The following is a 14,774-nucleotide window of genomic DNA, read 5'->3' as shown; positions in this document are numbered from 1 at the left end:
AACCGTGTAAAATATTAATTGCATTGCATATCTTTCATCATGATTTTTTAAAACTATTTTAGAACGATTTATTGCTACCAACAAATATCTTTAATTTCCAATTATCTGATTTTTTTTAATACTTTTTCATACCTCATTTCAATTTTCATTGGAAACCAAATGTAACGGCTCTTATTTACTGAAGATCAAATAGATAATTTTGGACTTTATTCCTACAAAACTGATAATTGAATGACAATTTCCAATTTTCCGAAAAGTTTGCAGTTTCACCGATTATTAAAGAATGTGGCGCCATCTATTTTTCAATAATGTTACTTTCCTTAATAACAATAAGAAAATTATATTTGTTTTAGATGCAATATCTTATGATTCGTTGCCATGGAAACAGAATTCTTTCATTTCTGTTTGCTCGCTACACTAATTTTCCTTGCATTTTTATCTTTGTATGGAGAATTATTCAGTTATCGAATATCATTATGAGTAGTAAAAATCAGCAGCCTTCAAAAGGAAGTGCTGTTACGAAGAAAGCAGAATTAGCACTGATTGAGAAACTGCTACCAGAGACTTACTGTAAGTATTTATTAATAAATCAATATCTTACCAAGATGTCGATAAATATTATTCGGGGATTATTTTGGTGTTTACTTAAATCCTTTAATATTATTCTTAAAAAAAGGGGGACAGAATATTTTAAACCTAACTTTGAAAAATGGACGTGCAAAGTTGAAAGCGATCTTACATTTCATTAATTAAAAATTATTTTTATACGAGAAAGATACTTCCTTTTTTTAATGTACTGTAAACACATTTGTAAAGAAGCATCTTTTACATGCGTTAAGTACGAGTACTTTTAAAAAACTTGTAGACAATAACAAAAAAAAAAAACCTTGTGCAAATTTTTACCACAAAAGTACAAGTTCTTTTATGATCTGTAAAGCTTACAGTGATTTATATTTAAAAGTAAAAATTTCAAAGTTATTTAAATTATATTATATATTTTGAATTAAAGTACTTTTAATTTAAGAGGGGAAATGTTATTCCATAGATTTCTAAAATTAATTTAAATATTAAATATCTTAAAGAGGCAAGCCACTGACATAAAAAACATAAAAACGCTTATAATGTAATTGCTTGGTCCTTTCTCTTAACTTTCGTGATACTTCAACTTCACTTTTTTATTCGCTTTGCAATTATTACACAAAATAGTTCGCTTTGCAGATATTACACAAAATAGTTCTCTCTTGATTTTCAACAAAAGACAAAAATCACATAATTAAATATTTGATGAAACAATAAGAATGGTATTAATTTCAAATGTATCTATCAAAACTATTGTTTGAATTTGCGTAAGAAAAATATTTTTAAAAAATGCCAAAAGGCTTGAAAACTTTTTCTTCACTACTTGACTGGTATTATTAAAAAAACTGGGGTTTTTTTTTTTTTTTTTTTTTTTTTAATTTTTAAAATAATGTAAAATTCAGTCTTGTGAATAATATTTTCGAAAGTCCTGGTGAAGAAAAATTTTGCTTAATTCCTTAATTAATTAAAATTTAAAAAAACTCTCTACGATGGACATATTTTCATCTTAGAAAGCAAAGCCAAATTCACTTTTTCAGCCAGCTTCTGAGCCAAATTTGGCAGCACTAGGTCTAGCAATTTGTCCTACAAAGCTCCAACATACATGCGTATTTTCATCTTTATTATTAATAGAGATAGAGATAAAATAAAAGATATCTCATTAATTACAGATTAAAGTTCGTATTCTTTAAACTTTTTATTTATAATTAATTTTATATACTATGAAAGGCAAATTATAATCCCTTTAGATATCCTATCTAACACGTCACAGAATTTAAATTAATAATATAACAATTTAAAATAATAGTATAATCAATACATTTCGATTTGAATTACATTACTTAAATAATATTTTTAAGGTTTTTATTCAGTAAAAATTCCTTAGCCCCATCTTTGTTTTTTTTAAAAGTTTAAACATCCATGATAAAAGCCAAAATTTAAATTTTAATAAAAGTTATAAATTTTAGTTATGTGTCTATCAAGGAAAAGCTATTTATCTTTCTTCGATATAAAAAAATTAATTCAGTGTTTTAATTTTCAGCTTGCAGATTAAGTGATCAAGACTATATTAATTATCATATATTATCTTCTTTTTTTTTTCAGTTTCTGAAAATGAGTTCAAATATATTATCAAATTCTTTAAAAAGCATTCAAATGAAACTCCTTTCATCGAAAAGCCGGACTTTCTGGAAATGCTGCATGAAGTTTTTGGATACACAGAGCATTTTTTCATGAACAGAGGTATATTTTTAAGCCTTTTTATTTAACTTGAATTTGTTTCATATTGTTTTGTCTGCTTAATTTTTATGTTTGCAAAAATGGAATTTCGTTATCAATTTTTCACCCTCATCCTAATGCAATAGTGCTCTGAAATATGTACATTTATGCTTTCATATACACAGAGACAGAAATTTGTATCTGTTGTGATTTTACCATTAGATTCTGATAGGGATTTCTTTGTCACTTGTCGATTTAGGCAGGGAAACATTAAGTATCTTTGAAAGGTAGGTGCAAGTGTTAGGAATTTTTATCCTTTCGCTCGGAGAGTGAGAAAATGCATGTCATCAGTTTTCTAAAGAGCGTGTTAAAAACATTTAAATAAAAAGTGGGAATTGGATCAGGAAATGATAAAACATTTTAGAATTAAGTTAATATGGGCTTAGTAAAGATAAGAAGGAAATTAATTAAGATTTAAATAAGATTTAAAAATATCGTTACATATATATCAATGACGTAAATAAGGAGATGAAACTGCTTTATATGTTTAAATGCTATTGATTATGTATTTTTTTTTTTTTCGAAAAATGCGTTGAAATAATTTTTCAAAATTCTAATTCGTAATATGTAATCAATTTTTTTCCCCTTAGTTTTTCTTCAGGCTGATATAAACAAAGACGGGAGAATCGGCTTGGAAGAATTCATTCGTTTAATGTCTCTGTTGCTTCGAGGAGCAAAAGAAGAAAAAATAAGATGTAAGGAATAGCAATTATTTTTTTTAATTTGCTTTTTATAGGTCTCTGTCTTAAGAATTTATACTGCACAGTGTTTTTCAAATATTGTTTGCCAGCGGATTCTAAAATCCTCCATGCTTTTGCGCATCCGTTAGGATGGGTTTAATTCGGCAAAATATAGGCGAGAGGAGAGAGAAAAGGAGATGTTTACATTAAACAATAATGTTAATTCCGGAAACTGCGCACATACTTCCGTGTGTCACCCCTTAGTGAGATAGAACCGCCGAAAAGTGGCCGTCTCAGAATACTGAAACGGACAGTAAGCCAGTTTTGAAATTATAAACACACAACTATACTTATTCTGTCAATTTTATTTTTACATAAAATATTTAACTTTAATTCATTTTTCAACAGAATGTTCACTATATAAAGACATTTGCCGTATCATATAACCATTTTTTGAGTTCTAACTTCATAAAAATCTAATTTCGTAAACACTACAGCACAGCCGTTTTGAGGTCATCATCATTCTCTCAGTGATGACCATCAAGAAGCTTAAAGTTAAACGCAGGAACAAGTGGTAGCCACTAGATCCAAGATCAGGTGTGAGCAGAGGGTGATCAAGTTTTTTCCAGCCAGTTAAGCGATAAGATCTTAAATATGGCTAACCTCTTGTGGACTGGCAATGTCATGAAATAAAACAGTCCACTTTTTTTAGCATACTAGGCTTTTTGTTTTGTATTCTATTGTATAGTTTAGTTAAAACCTCTCGACAAAGCTCAGAATTTATTGTATCATCGCAAGGTTAAAACTCCATAAGCACCCCCCCCCCCTGGATCTGTTACAAAATACAATATACGTGATTTGAGAGGCTGTAATTATTTGCCTGAATTTCATTTTCTAAAGTGATAATGAATGCCAAGATACCAAAAACTATTATTTCGATTTCGTACATAACATGGAGCATTCATGTTTCGTCGTTTATAAAAATATTGTAATATTCAAGGAAAGACAACATACTGGTTGTGTGCATCTCAGTCAACATTTTCGTTACCAAACGTGAACACAACTTATGATAATTTAAGTGTTCGACCGCAGATCCATAAAGAATACGCCCTGAACGTGAAGAAACTTGTTAGACAAAGATAAAATCATAAAGCGCCTGTTTTCGCCAACTTTTCCATCAACTTTCTATATCAAGTTTTCGGTAATGGCAGAGTCCACTCCGCTCCTCATCATTTACAAGCGCATTCATGCACCATCTTTAAATGCTCTAACCGATTTTCTTACTATTGCTTCGTTCATAATGTTTCCTCCATACATATCACTAATTTACTGATGAATTTCAACCATTTTCACTTTTGTAGAGCACGTTTCATTGTCAGTGGGATGAAGTCTGTTTTCCATGAAAAAGCTTTTCCTTGTTTTCATAAACATCATAGACATCATGAATAAATAGCTCTCTCCCTCGCACCTTTCTTTCTAGTATTTTTCAAAGCTAACCTATATAAGTCTCTCAATTTAGGTGAGCTTTCAAGAGCCACTAAATCTAAAAAATATCTTTAAATCAATTACCGAAAGTGAAATTCAAGAATATTGTATTCTTTTATCCAATACTGTATGCAAAGAGGATGTTACATTATGAATAAGAAAAACAATTAATTAGCATAAATATTTCCATACTAATAAACTGTTTTTGTAATTTTCCGTTATATTAATATTTTAATATTTTTTATTTCCTGAATATTTAGTATTTTAATATTTTTTATTTCCTGAATATTTAATATTAACAATCCAACAAAACCTAAATCATTTGAAGCGGGATAGGAGCTGAAAGTGTGGCAGTTTCGAACGGGTTTTCTCTGCTATTCAATTAATTTTGTCACTATTTAACACTTGTTAATATTAAAGAAAAATTTACTTTTTAAAGAAGTTTAATCATTAATTATATTTAAGCGAAGTTTAATATAATTAATATATTAATTACGATATTAAAGAAAACTTTAATATTAAGGAAAGTGATGCTTTTACTAATAAGAAGTTATAAAAACTATCCAATGAATATTTTTTTATTAAAAATCTATTTGGATTGACAGAAAATAAAAGAATGGAAATGGCTAAAAAGAAACCTGTATTTTTATAATTAAAATAATTCAAACCTAGTTGAACATATTTGTTTGCCATTTTATTTAAAAATCATATGTTAACTATTATTCACCTGATCAAATTATACAGTGAAAGTAATTGTTATTTTATTTATTTTTCTCTTATAGTATAAGGTATTTACAAAATCTGATCTTTAAAAAAATACCAAATGTTTAAAAACAATCTTTATGAAAGAACCGCATTATTTAAAACTAGAGTAATTAGAATTAAACTTTATGCTATCGCAAATTTTTTTCAACCATTTAAATAATTTTTGCAGTCCACAAACATTTTTTTGTATGCAAAATAATTCAAGCTGCTCATCATATTGACAGCATTATTTTAAGTAACGACGATTTTATCAATAAAAAATAATTAAATATCTGTACCTTGAATTCTAATGTTACTAATTCTTCGTCTTTTTGTTCAAATTTAAGCATTTATTTAACGATTCTTTTCCAGTTTGCTTCAATTGCTACGACTTGAATGAAACAATGCAACTGAGTCGAGATGTCATCATCACACTCCTTAATCAGACAAGTACAGAGGTGAGAAATTGAATTGAAAAAAAAAATCAATTTAAAAATACTGTTTATATTTTAGAGAATTTTGGAGATCGTATTTATCAATATTAATAATCGTCTGCTTAGTAAATAAAATACTGCCCGTTAACAAAATGTTTGCAAACGATTTTAATACTTAATAAATTAATTAATGAAAAAATGCGATAGCGGTTCCATAATCATGTGCAATTCATATTTGATACCATGTGAAAAGATGCATGGTATATTATTAAATCTTCTTAAATAGCGCAATCATGATCCTAATAAATTTAAAGCATATAAATAAAGCAAGTGATTTAATTAAATTGATAATAATAATTTTAATTTAAAGCTAATTTTAATTTAATCTGGTTAACAAAAATGAGTTTTTCGGAGAGAATACTGTTAGATTTTGCTTCTAAAGACCCTTTACATTTTTCAAACTTCTTTGAAGCAGTGACATATAACGACATTCTTAAGACTATTACTAATTGTAGATATTAATATTCATTATACACAAATTGATATTTACTTTTGATGAATGGAAAATCTCAATACTATTATTCCTATTTAAAATTAGATCAGAGCAATGGAAGTTTTTTTTAAAGCAAACATACCGAACACTAAATCAAGAGATAAAATTTCAAAGATATTTTTCATGTTCTTGAAGGGAAATGATCAGCTTTATTATGGGAAAAAGGGTGATTATTCCACGAGAAAGATGCCTCAAACATCAATCATCTCCTATTAGCACCAAAAATATGTATTTGCTGTATCCCCTCTAGATGCTTGCCAAGTTTCCCTATCAAAATCAATTAATCTTCAGTAAAACCACAATGTGAGTGCAAATGGTAGATGTGAATGAGTGAGTTCAAGTATCAATATTCCTTTTATTTTACTGAGTTAAATCAGCCTAATTATTTAGTAGCTATTGATTTTCAGAAATATTATTTGAACTAGTTCTTCACTTTCTTTTTTTTCGGGGGGGGGATTATTTTATACGATTGCTGGATTTTATACGTGCTATTTTATTTTCCTTTAATGCGAGTCAAGAAAGTAGTTCGTATTTTTATGCAACTTTTAATATAAGCTGTAGCAGCTAAATTGCATTAAACGAAATCAAAACTGACTGCAATTATCAAAAGAAAAAGAACAATTATTAAAGAGAAGAAAGAATTACCAAAGCTAAATTCTATTAAAAAAGATTTAAGCAAGGTTCACGCAAGGCCTACTATTCCGCTCAATGGAAGGCCACGCCTACTTCAGGAAGATCAAGTGACCGTAATAAGACAATGGCAAATAGTTGTCCCGAAGTGACAACCCCGAAGCGAAGCCATTGCCCCGTTGGAATCATGTGATGTTCCTGAGATAGGCGTGGCCTTCCATTGCGTGCAATAGTTGACCTCGTGTGAACGCTGCTTTAGAGAGGATAAAAAGCAAGTGGAATTTATAAAAAATCAGCGGCAGCGATCTCCTTGAAACTTTCTCACATATTCACCAATAAATTTTTTATGCCTCCCCGCGCATAAAATAGTAGACTTTGAATAAGACACAAAACTGCAGTTTTAGTCACAATAAAACATAACGAATTTCACTTATTTATGTCTTTGCTTTTATGAATTATCGCATTTGCTTGCATTACATTATAAGTACAAACCGACAGAAAGTTAATGATTTGACAGATTTGGTTCAAAATTTGATAAGAATCTGTATTTTAGATACTAAACCTTCGTACCAAATTACATCTGTATAGCTGTTTGCGTTTTGTAGTTATTCGAGTTCTCTTGTACTAGAACAGACACACTTCCTGTGAATGGAATTCATTCAAAATTTGATTTTAAAAATCTACAAATTTGGTTGTAGATTTCATCCATTTAGCTCAGAATGTTTTGGAGTTAGCGAGTTCATAGATCGACTGACCGATATACATAATGTCAAAAAATGTTTTTCAGGCTCAGGGAGATTTGAAATGTGGAGATGCATCAAAATCTGGAGTTCGAATTTTTTGGAATTTACAATATTTCTTTTATATTCCATATACGAGAAAATAAAAAGGAAGAGAAATTTCATTCAATATGTATTTCTAAATAAAATTAATTAGTTTTCATGAAAAGCTAGTTTATTTATATTGAAAAGAAATTTATAATCTTACTAATTTCATTTAAATTATTTATTATAATTACTTTATTGAATAGTTATCTTAATGATTATTTTATTGAAATAAAATTAATTTTCTTATTGAAAAGTCAATTATTGTTACTGGAAATTAAAAAAAAAATACTTAATGTTTCCAATCATTTTAAAGAAGTTCCGTTTTATCTTTCCCCTCTAACAAAATAAAACTTATTTTTTCAGGCAGTAGAGAGAAATCCAGATATGGTATTAGATCTTCTGGAAATGATACTGAAGAAAATGGTAGATTTCATTACATTTTTCATTTCCTAATCTCATTCTTTATCTAATTCTTAATTAATTAAACTTAAAGAACTTATTCTTTTTCTTTAATGCTGCATTCAGTCTTTCTATAAAAATCATGATTAGAAAAATGATTTCTTGTTCTATTACGTTATCAATTAACCATATAAAATCATTAATTTAAAAAAATTAATTTAAATTTATACCTGCAGTTTACTGCAGTTGGAAATTTATACAAATAAATGCAGCCAGATTTTCGAAAAACAATAAATTTCTTTCATTCTTGGAAATTAAGTATTATAAAATTTAGTTTAAGTTTAAAAAAACATTAATAGCAAAAGTGTTTCATGAAAATTATATAAAGTAAAAGCGTATTTGTCATTAAAATATATTTATAAATATAAATAACATAATTTTAGCAAATTCGTATTTTTTTTAAGCTCATTTTCAGGAACAAAAATTCCTTTAATTTTTTACAATGATTCTAAAAAAATAATAAAAATTCGTTCTCCCTTTCTTTCCCATACTAAAAAAGAAAATATTTCAAAAAAATTAATAATTCGTCTAAATATGGCACATAAATTATATATTAACTTAGTGTGCTTTATAAAGCTAAACATAAATATTTCAGAGCCCGTCTCTAATTTTAAACCTCAATCGGACAATTAAAAAAACATGAAATTTAAATAAGTTTCTAATTTTAAATTAGCCACCAAATACATGTCTTACAATCCAGATAGATTTAGCATATACTAATGTATCTTTATGAAAGGTCTGAAGCACTATCAATCCTATAGTCATACCATTAGGAAACTTTTTTGAAACCAAGTGGTCTCAGTAGCCTCAGTTTAGGGGTCGGAGGATCTTGATTCGAAATCCGATTCCACCTTAAAACCGCCGTTTAAGCGAGTCGTGTGCACGTTAATTCCGCCAAGGCCCTCCACTGATATAGCGCCGAAGTTTGAAGAAAGGGTTCCAGTTGAAGTGCAGTCCTCGTCATCTGCCATCATCTTACCGGAGTTAAAGATTATGAAGTTCTTCCCAAAATAGCCCTAGAGTTGTTTTCAAACGTTATATCAGCGTAACTAAACTAAGCTAAAGTTCTGCAACCAAAAATCTGCATAGTTGCATTCAGGAGATACAGTTTTGTTCATTTTCTTGAGAATCTCATCTATAAAAGAGATAATATGAATTATCCTAAAGTGGGTAATATTCAAAGTATTAATCCTGTTTTAACCCTTTTAGGGCCGTGGGAAGTATGCTTCCCACCAAATTTATCAATATTTGTATGGAACTATGTAGGTTGGCATATGTTCTGACAATTTTTTTACAAAGACATAAACTTAGATGCTCCGGTTCTTTATCTTACACAAAATAATGTGTCTTGATTTGTTACTTAATTAGTAATTAACCAAATTAATTAATTAATCAAATTAAATTTATCTAATAAGTTAAATGAATCCCTTTTCTTATTCTAATTTCAAGCCTAAAAATATTTTAATATGATATGACTAGAAAAAAAATGGCCCTTTAAAGGGTTAATACATTTACTATAGACTGTCATCAATATTTGCGTCTAAATAGTTTTCCATACATGCTGTTAACCCTTTGCATACAGCGACGAGTTTCATTCACGCATCAATTACTGAACTTTTAATTTTAAATATGCAAATAAGAAAAGGTATAAAATAATTTAAAATGAAAAAAAATCGTTTAATAATGTCTCAATACTTCAAAAGCCCTTCTATTATTATAGGAATTATAATAAATATCCCAAACAAAATGTAGAAGTTAAGCAAATTCGTAGGTCAAAGGGTTAAAAAAAAACTCAAAAGTAAACTTTCCATTGTAGATTGCTTCTTTCCCCAAGAAGAAACAACATTCTGACAAAACATTATGTTGTTACTATTTGTATACGAAATGTTCACTGATAAATGAGCAGAAGAATGGTTCCTTTAAAGCGTCTCTTTACTTTTCTTCTTCACATGCAAGGAAAAATGTTCCCCTCATAAACGATTTCAATTTTCTGTTGGATAATCATGGCCATGAAATGTGCTGTTAACAACCGTGCGAACAATAGAGAAGGGGGCAAAGGGATGCTTTCAAACCTTTTTTGCGCTAGAGATGAGATTTTTCCCTTGAAAACATTTCCTTGGGCCCTGGAATTTTCACGTGATATTGAGTCAATGGTAGAAGCTTAAATTACTGAAATTAGACCCAGAGAAAGTAAGAAAAACCAAAACTTAAAAGAAAGAGTTATCTTGTGAACAGGATTACTAGAATAATTTTATTTGGATTTTAACTGACTTGGAATACATTAAAGAAAACGAAAAACCTCGGACGAGTTCGTAGATGGGCAATCTAACCCAAAGTGGGTGAAAATGGTGGGGAGAAGTTGAAATTTTCATTTCGCTATAAATTTCTTAATATTGAAGAAAATAAAAATAAATGCAATTAGCCAAATTAGCACCTCATTAAGATAAACAACTTTTGTATTTAAATTTTTTTATAACTGTAATATCTTAGAAGTTAGAGGCTGAAAAGTGATCTTCAAGCCCTGATATTGACTATTTCTAACATCAACAATTTATGTTGCCAGATAGCAACTTAAATTCCTTATTCATTCACATCTTTATTATTTTAGGATCAAGACGGAGATGGTGTTCTCATCTTCGAGGAATTCAAAAACGCTGCTTTGGAAGACTGGCTATTGATAGAGGCATTCGGGCAATGTTTGCCAGATTATAAGGTAGGCAAAATAATAATAATATGCAATTTTGCCAATGGTTTCGAAATTATTGATTATTTTTCATTCTTTTTCTTTCAGTGCCATGTGTCTTTCCTGGAACGAATGGCTAAGCAATAAATCGAGAAATAATGAGAGAAATGATTTCTTCTTTTAGCTGATTATGTCTATATACTGGGTACTTTTATATGTATAAACTGCGAATTGTGAAAAATAAACATGTATGAAGCGACAAATACGATGCGACAAATACGAAGCGACAAATACGAAATAGGTACTTACTAAGCGAGGTTTTTCTGAATTTTTATTGAAAATGAATTTTACTAATGTCTTTATTCAAAGACTCACGAACGTATTGCTGCACAAAGAAAATCTTTGCATTATTTTAAAACTCATTCACTTAGCTTTATAGAGATGCCAATTTTTTAATGAAATGTGCTCTAATTTTGATCAATTAAAAAACGCTTATAACAATATTTTACAAAAAATACTTTTTAATTGTTTTAGTTACTGCGTTTGCAGACGAGAACGTTCTGAAGATATTTAATATTCTTTCTGAAAACTCATTTAGTCAGTTGTGCAGCTATTTCCTTTAGCTACACCACTGAGATTAATACCCTGTATTTCTGTAATAATGCCCTGTATGTGTGTGTGTTGCTATAATTAAGTGTAAGTTCCTAAAAATAGTATAAAGAATCCATTCTAAAGCATCTTTAAGTTTTCGAAATAGGGGTGAGAATCACCTATAAATTTTATTTTATTTTTTGATTGTCGCTTCCAAGCCTAATTTTGCCAACTATTCAAAAACTGAAGATCCTTTTTCATTCTTTTTCTTTCAATACCATGTCTCTTTCTTGATGTGAATGGAATAACCAATAAATCGAATGAAAATTGGAGAAATTGTTTCTTTCTTTTTTTTTTATCTTTTAGCGTTACGATTTTAAAAGAAATTATTTTTCATCGTTTTAAATAAATTAGAATTTCTTCTAAAAATATAATTAATTAACAATAGTTAAAATCAAATGGAAACAAGATAAAATACAATGAGATGGAATATGTTGTGATGTCGCAAGAACACCAGTTAAGACAAGATACATTACAACATTATTATGATATCTTCACACTTTAAAATATTCAAATCATCGAACAACATCGTGGAGATATCTGATAGGATATATCGAAGCAATATCTTGTGCTAATAGAGTTATGGAGTCCGAAATGTGTTATTCCTCCCTCTCCAAACATATTCCATAAATTCACTTCTACCCCAAAAGGTACGGTGCCTCCCCCTTCCTTTCTAGTCTTTACCCATCTATAAATATGCTTGTTTTTTCAGAAAAAGAATGTGGCAAAAAAAAAAAAAAGACGAGAAATATATACTGTATTTATACTGTATTTCGAGCTCCACTTTCTTTAATTACGCCACTGAGATGAATGTCCTGTATGTTTTGACATGAAATAAAATTGATTTGTACCGTATTTGTAATGAAAAGAACAATCACCAAAATCTTTTAAACTTTATTCTTGAGAAACAAGACTCAATAGGCAAGAACAGTAGCAGCAACAGTTACAAGTAGATCAATAACGCTAAAATAGGAATCGACAAAGTATTTACAAAAGGCATACTTTGGGAAAGCCAGCATAATGAATCACCCACTATCATCCAATATCAGACGCTTGGTTACTCATTTTCCGATTTGCACTTCCTCAGACGCTGTAATCCCGCTTCATCACTTGATTATGTATTTGTTATTTACTTAGTCAAACATATCGGAGAAAGAAGTTTCTCCTAATAAAAGAAAAAAATAAAGAAGCGTTAAGAGAGATTTGACACAGCACTGATGACAATTCATTAAAAGAAATTTAAAATTTTAGAATAAAATGTTCCATCAATGTAAAATTTATAGAGATGTTTTCTGAAAGTGTATGAACTATTTAAAGCATTATCTCTCCATCACTCATAACCAGCAGTAAATATTACAGGTATAGAAAAAGAATGAAAGTATACTATAAAGTAATATTAGAGATGTGTTTTCTTACAACAGTTACTACACAAGAATAACACATTAAGAATTTTAATAATGTTTCTAATTATACTTAACACTTCGAAAAAGGCACAGCTAATATGAAAATAATTGAAAACATTATTTACATATTTTGTACTTGAAGATGCTTGTTAAATTTGTTCTATAAATTTATTTTTTGACCTCCATAAAGGATATTTCGATTCAAAAAATTCATATTTATCTCTTCCTCTTTTACATTCTTAGATGTAATAACGGGTATGTAAATGATCAAAGAACAAGGATGATGCCAGTGGGGGCTTCTGGGAGGGGCCTACCTTCCCCCGAATTTTCGGGTGAAATAAAATATCTTGTGGGGAGGGGGGGTTCTGCTGGAGAAATTTTTGCATTTTTCTTCTTACTTGCAACTTTTCTTGATTTCGCTAAGCCATTACGACATTCATAGTGCACACATGGATAGCTGAGTCCTGGTCACTATTAGGCATATTGGCTTTGACAATACAGTCACCACTCTTTTGGAGACAAAATATATCTTGCTTTCGTCCTGGAATATATGTTTCCTGTTTTTGCAAGGAAACAAGATGCGTCTAAACCGAAAACATAATTAAATCTTCAAAGGTATATTTTTCGCGTTGCTGTTGTGTTTTATGAAATGAATAAAAGGATAAATATTGCATGCTCCCAACCATTGACAGCATATACATGGGAAAAAATGTTCGCACGATTTCAAATTGTTAAAAAAAATATATACGAACTACTATGGTTCAAAATAGGCTTCAAAACTTTATATCTTTAGAGTGCATAGTTGTAGATCAAGGAACTAGATATGCATTATATAATTGAAAAGCTTGATAAAAGTATTCAAAAGGCTGAAAAGCCGATAAAAGTATTTAAATGGCCAGGTGTACCTATTATCACTATGAGCTGGTTTATCATATTTTCTAATAAAGCATAATAAATTTCCCCATTTGTGGTATGTCTCTTTTGTGACATTACATTTATTTATTGCTATTCTCCTTTGGCGACCAACTGGTTCACCAGTGATATTGGTTACATTTAATTTCCTTTAACCTCTTAACTGTTTTGCCAGTATGCCATACGTACATCGATTTATCGAATTTTTATAGTAGTAAGCAAAAAATAAATCATTCATTACGATTATAATTCAATATTAAAATTACTTCGGTTACATAGATAAGTCAAGTATTCAATGGATTTCCATTTGAATTAAAATAAGAAAATATTCCCGAAATAGAAAGTGTCATCTTATTAAATAGTAAAGAAAATAAAACAGTTAAGTAGTTAAATCGTTTCGGTAAAACCTCATGGTAATATTCCATCAAAGTGATCGACATTAAAGCCGTATTATTTTAATAGTCTTACATATGTTCTGTTCATCGTATAATGAATTTCCTATAAAGACCAGTTCCATTACATTATATCGCTTTATGCTCGGTTCATCGCTAAATATAGCAGTATTTTAACTTCGCTTTTTGACTCGTCCTGTAAACTTCATAGATTTTAAATAGGATCCTTCTTTAGTTTTCAACAATAATAGAAAATCACACTATCAAAATTGTATTAAAACAATGAAAATTATTTCGATTTCCTTCAAATTAATGAAAAAATTGTTGTAGATATACTTATAAATATATTTCAAAGTTAATGGGGTCAATTCATGTGACGTAAAAGTCACATGTCATGAGCTATCCGCGCATGGCATTTAAGCTTCATCCGCACAGCTTTCGTCGATTAGTCTGCCATTAACGTTCTCCGCCGAGTATGAAGCGGATTTTTTTGTTTACATTTGAAGGTATAATTTTTTAGTCATTTTCTTTCCCCTTATTATGTGTTAAAAGAGGAAATACTGGTG

General features: G+C 29.3%; 1 protein-coding gene across 1 annotated transcript; it reads left to right on the top strand.

The window, feature by feature from the left end:
- The first annotated feature begins 399 nt into the window (after positions 1–399).
- On the top strand, positions 400–11,096 carry LOC129965424 (calaxin-like). Its single transcript, XM_056079283.1, has 7 exons — positions 400–570; positions 2,182–2,319; positions 2,946–3,050; positions 5,637–5,722; positions 8,072–8,131; positions 10,776–10,880; positions 10,959–11,096. The coding sequence occupies exons 1-7, from the start codon at positions 477–479 to the stop codon at positions 10,995–10,997; spliced, it is 627 nt and encodes a 208-aa protein (XP_055935258.1). The 5' UTR covers positions 400–476; the 3' UTR covers positions 10,998–11,096.
- Positions 11,097–14,774: the final 3,678 nt, after the last annotated feature.

The sequence above is a fragment of the Argiope bruennichi genome, chromosome 4 (genome assembly GCF_947563725.1).
Source record: "Argiope bruennichi chromosome 4, qqArgBrue1.1, whole genome shotgun sequence".
In the NCBI taxonomy this organism is placed as follows: Eukaryota; Metazoa; Arthropoda; class Arachnida; order Araneae; family Araneidae; genus Argiope; species Argiope bruennichi.
The sequence above is the reverse complement of the archived record's forward strand: the minus strand, read 5'-3'. Positions and strand labels throughout refer to the sequence as shown.

Coding starts and splice junctions, on each gene's coding strand:
- LOC129965424 (XM_056079283.1), top strand. CDS start 477: ATGAGTAGTAAAAATCAGCAGCCTTCAAAAGGAAGTGCTGTTACGAAG. Junction 5,723..8,071: donor TTAATCAGACAAGTACAGAG/GTGAGAAATTGA, acceptor TTATTTTTTCAG/GCAGTAGAGAGAAATCCAGA. Junction 10,881..10,958: donor AATGTTTGCCAGATTATAAG/GTAGGCAAAATA, acceptor TTTTTCTTTCAG/TGCCATGTGTCTTTCCTGGA.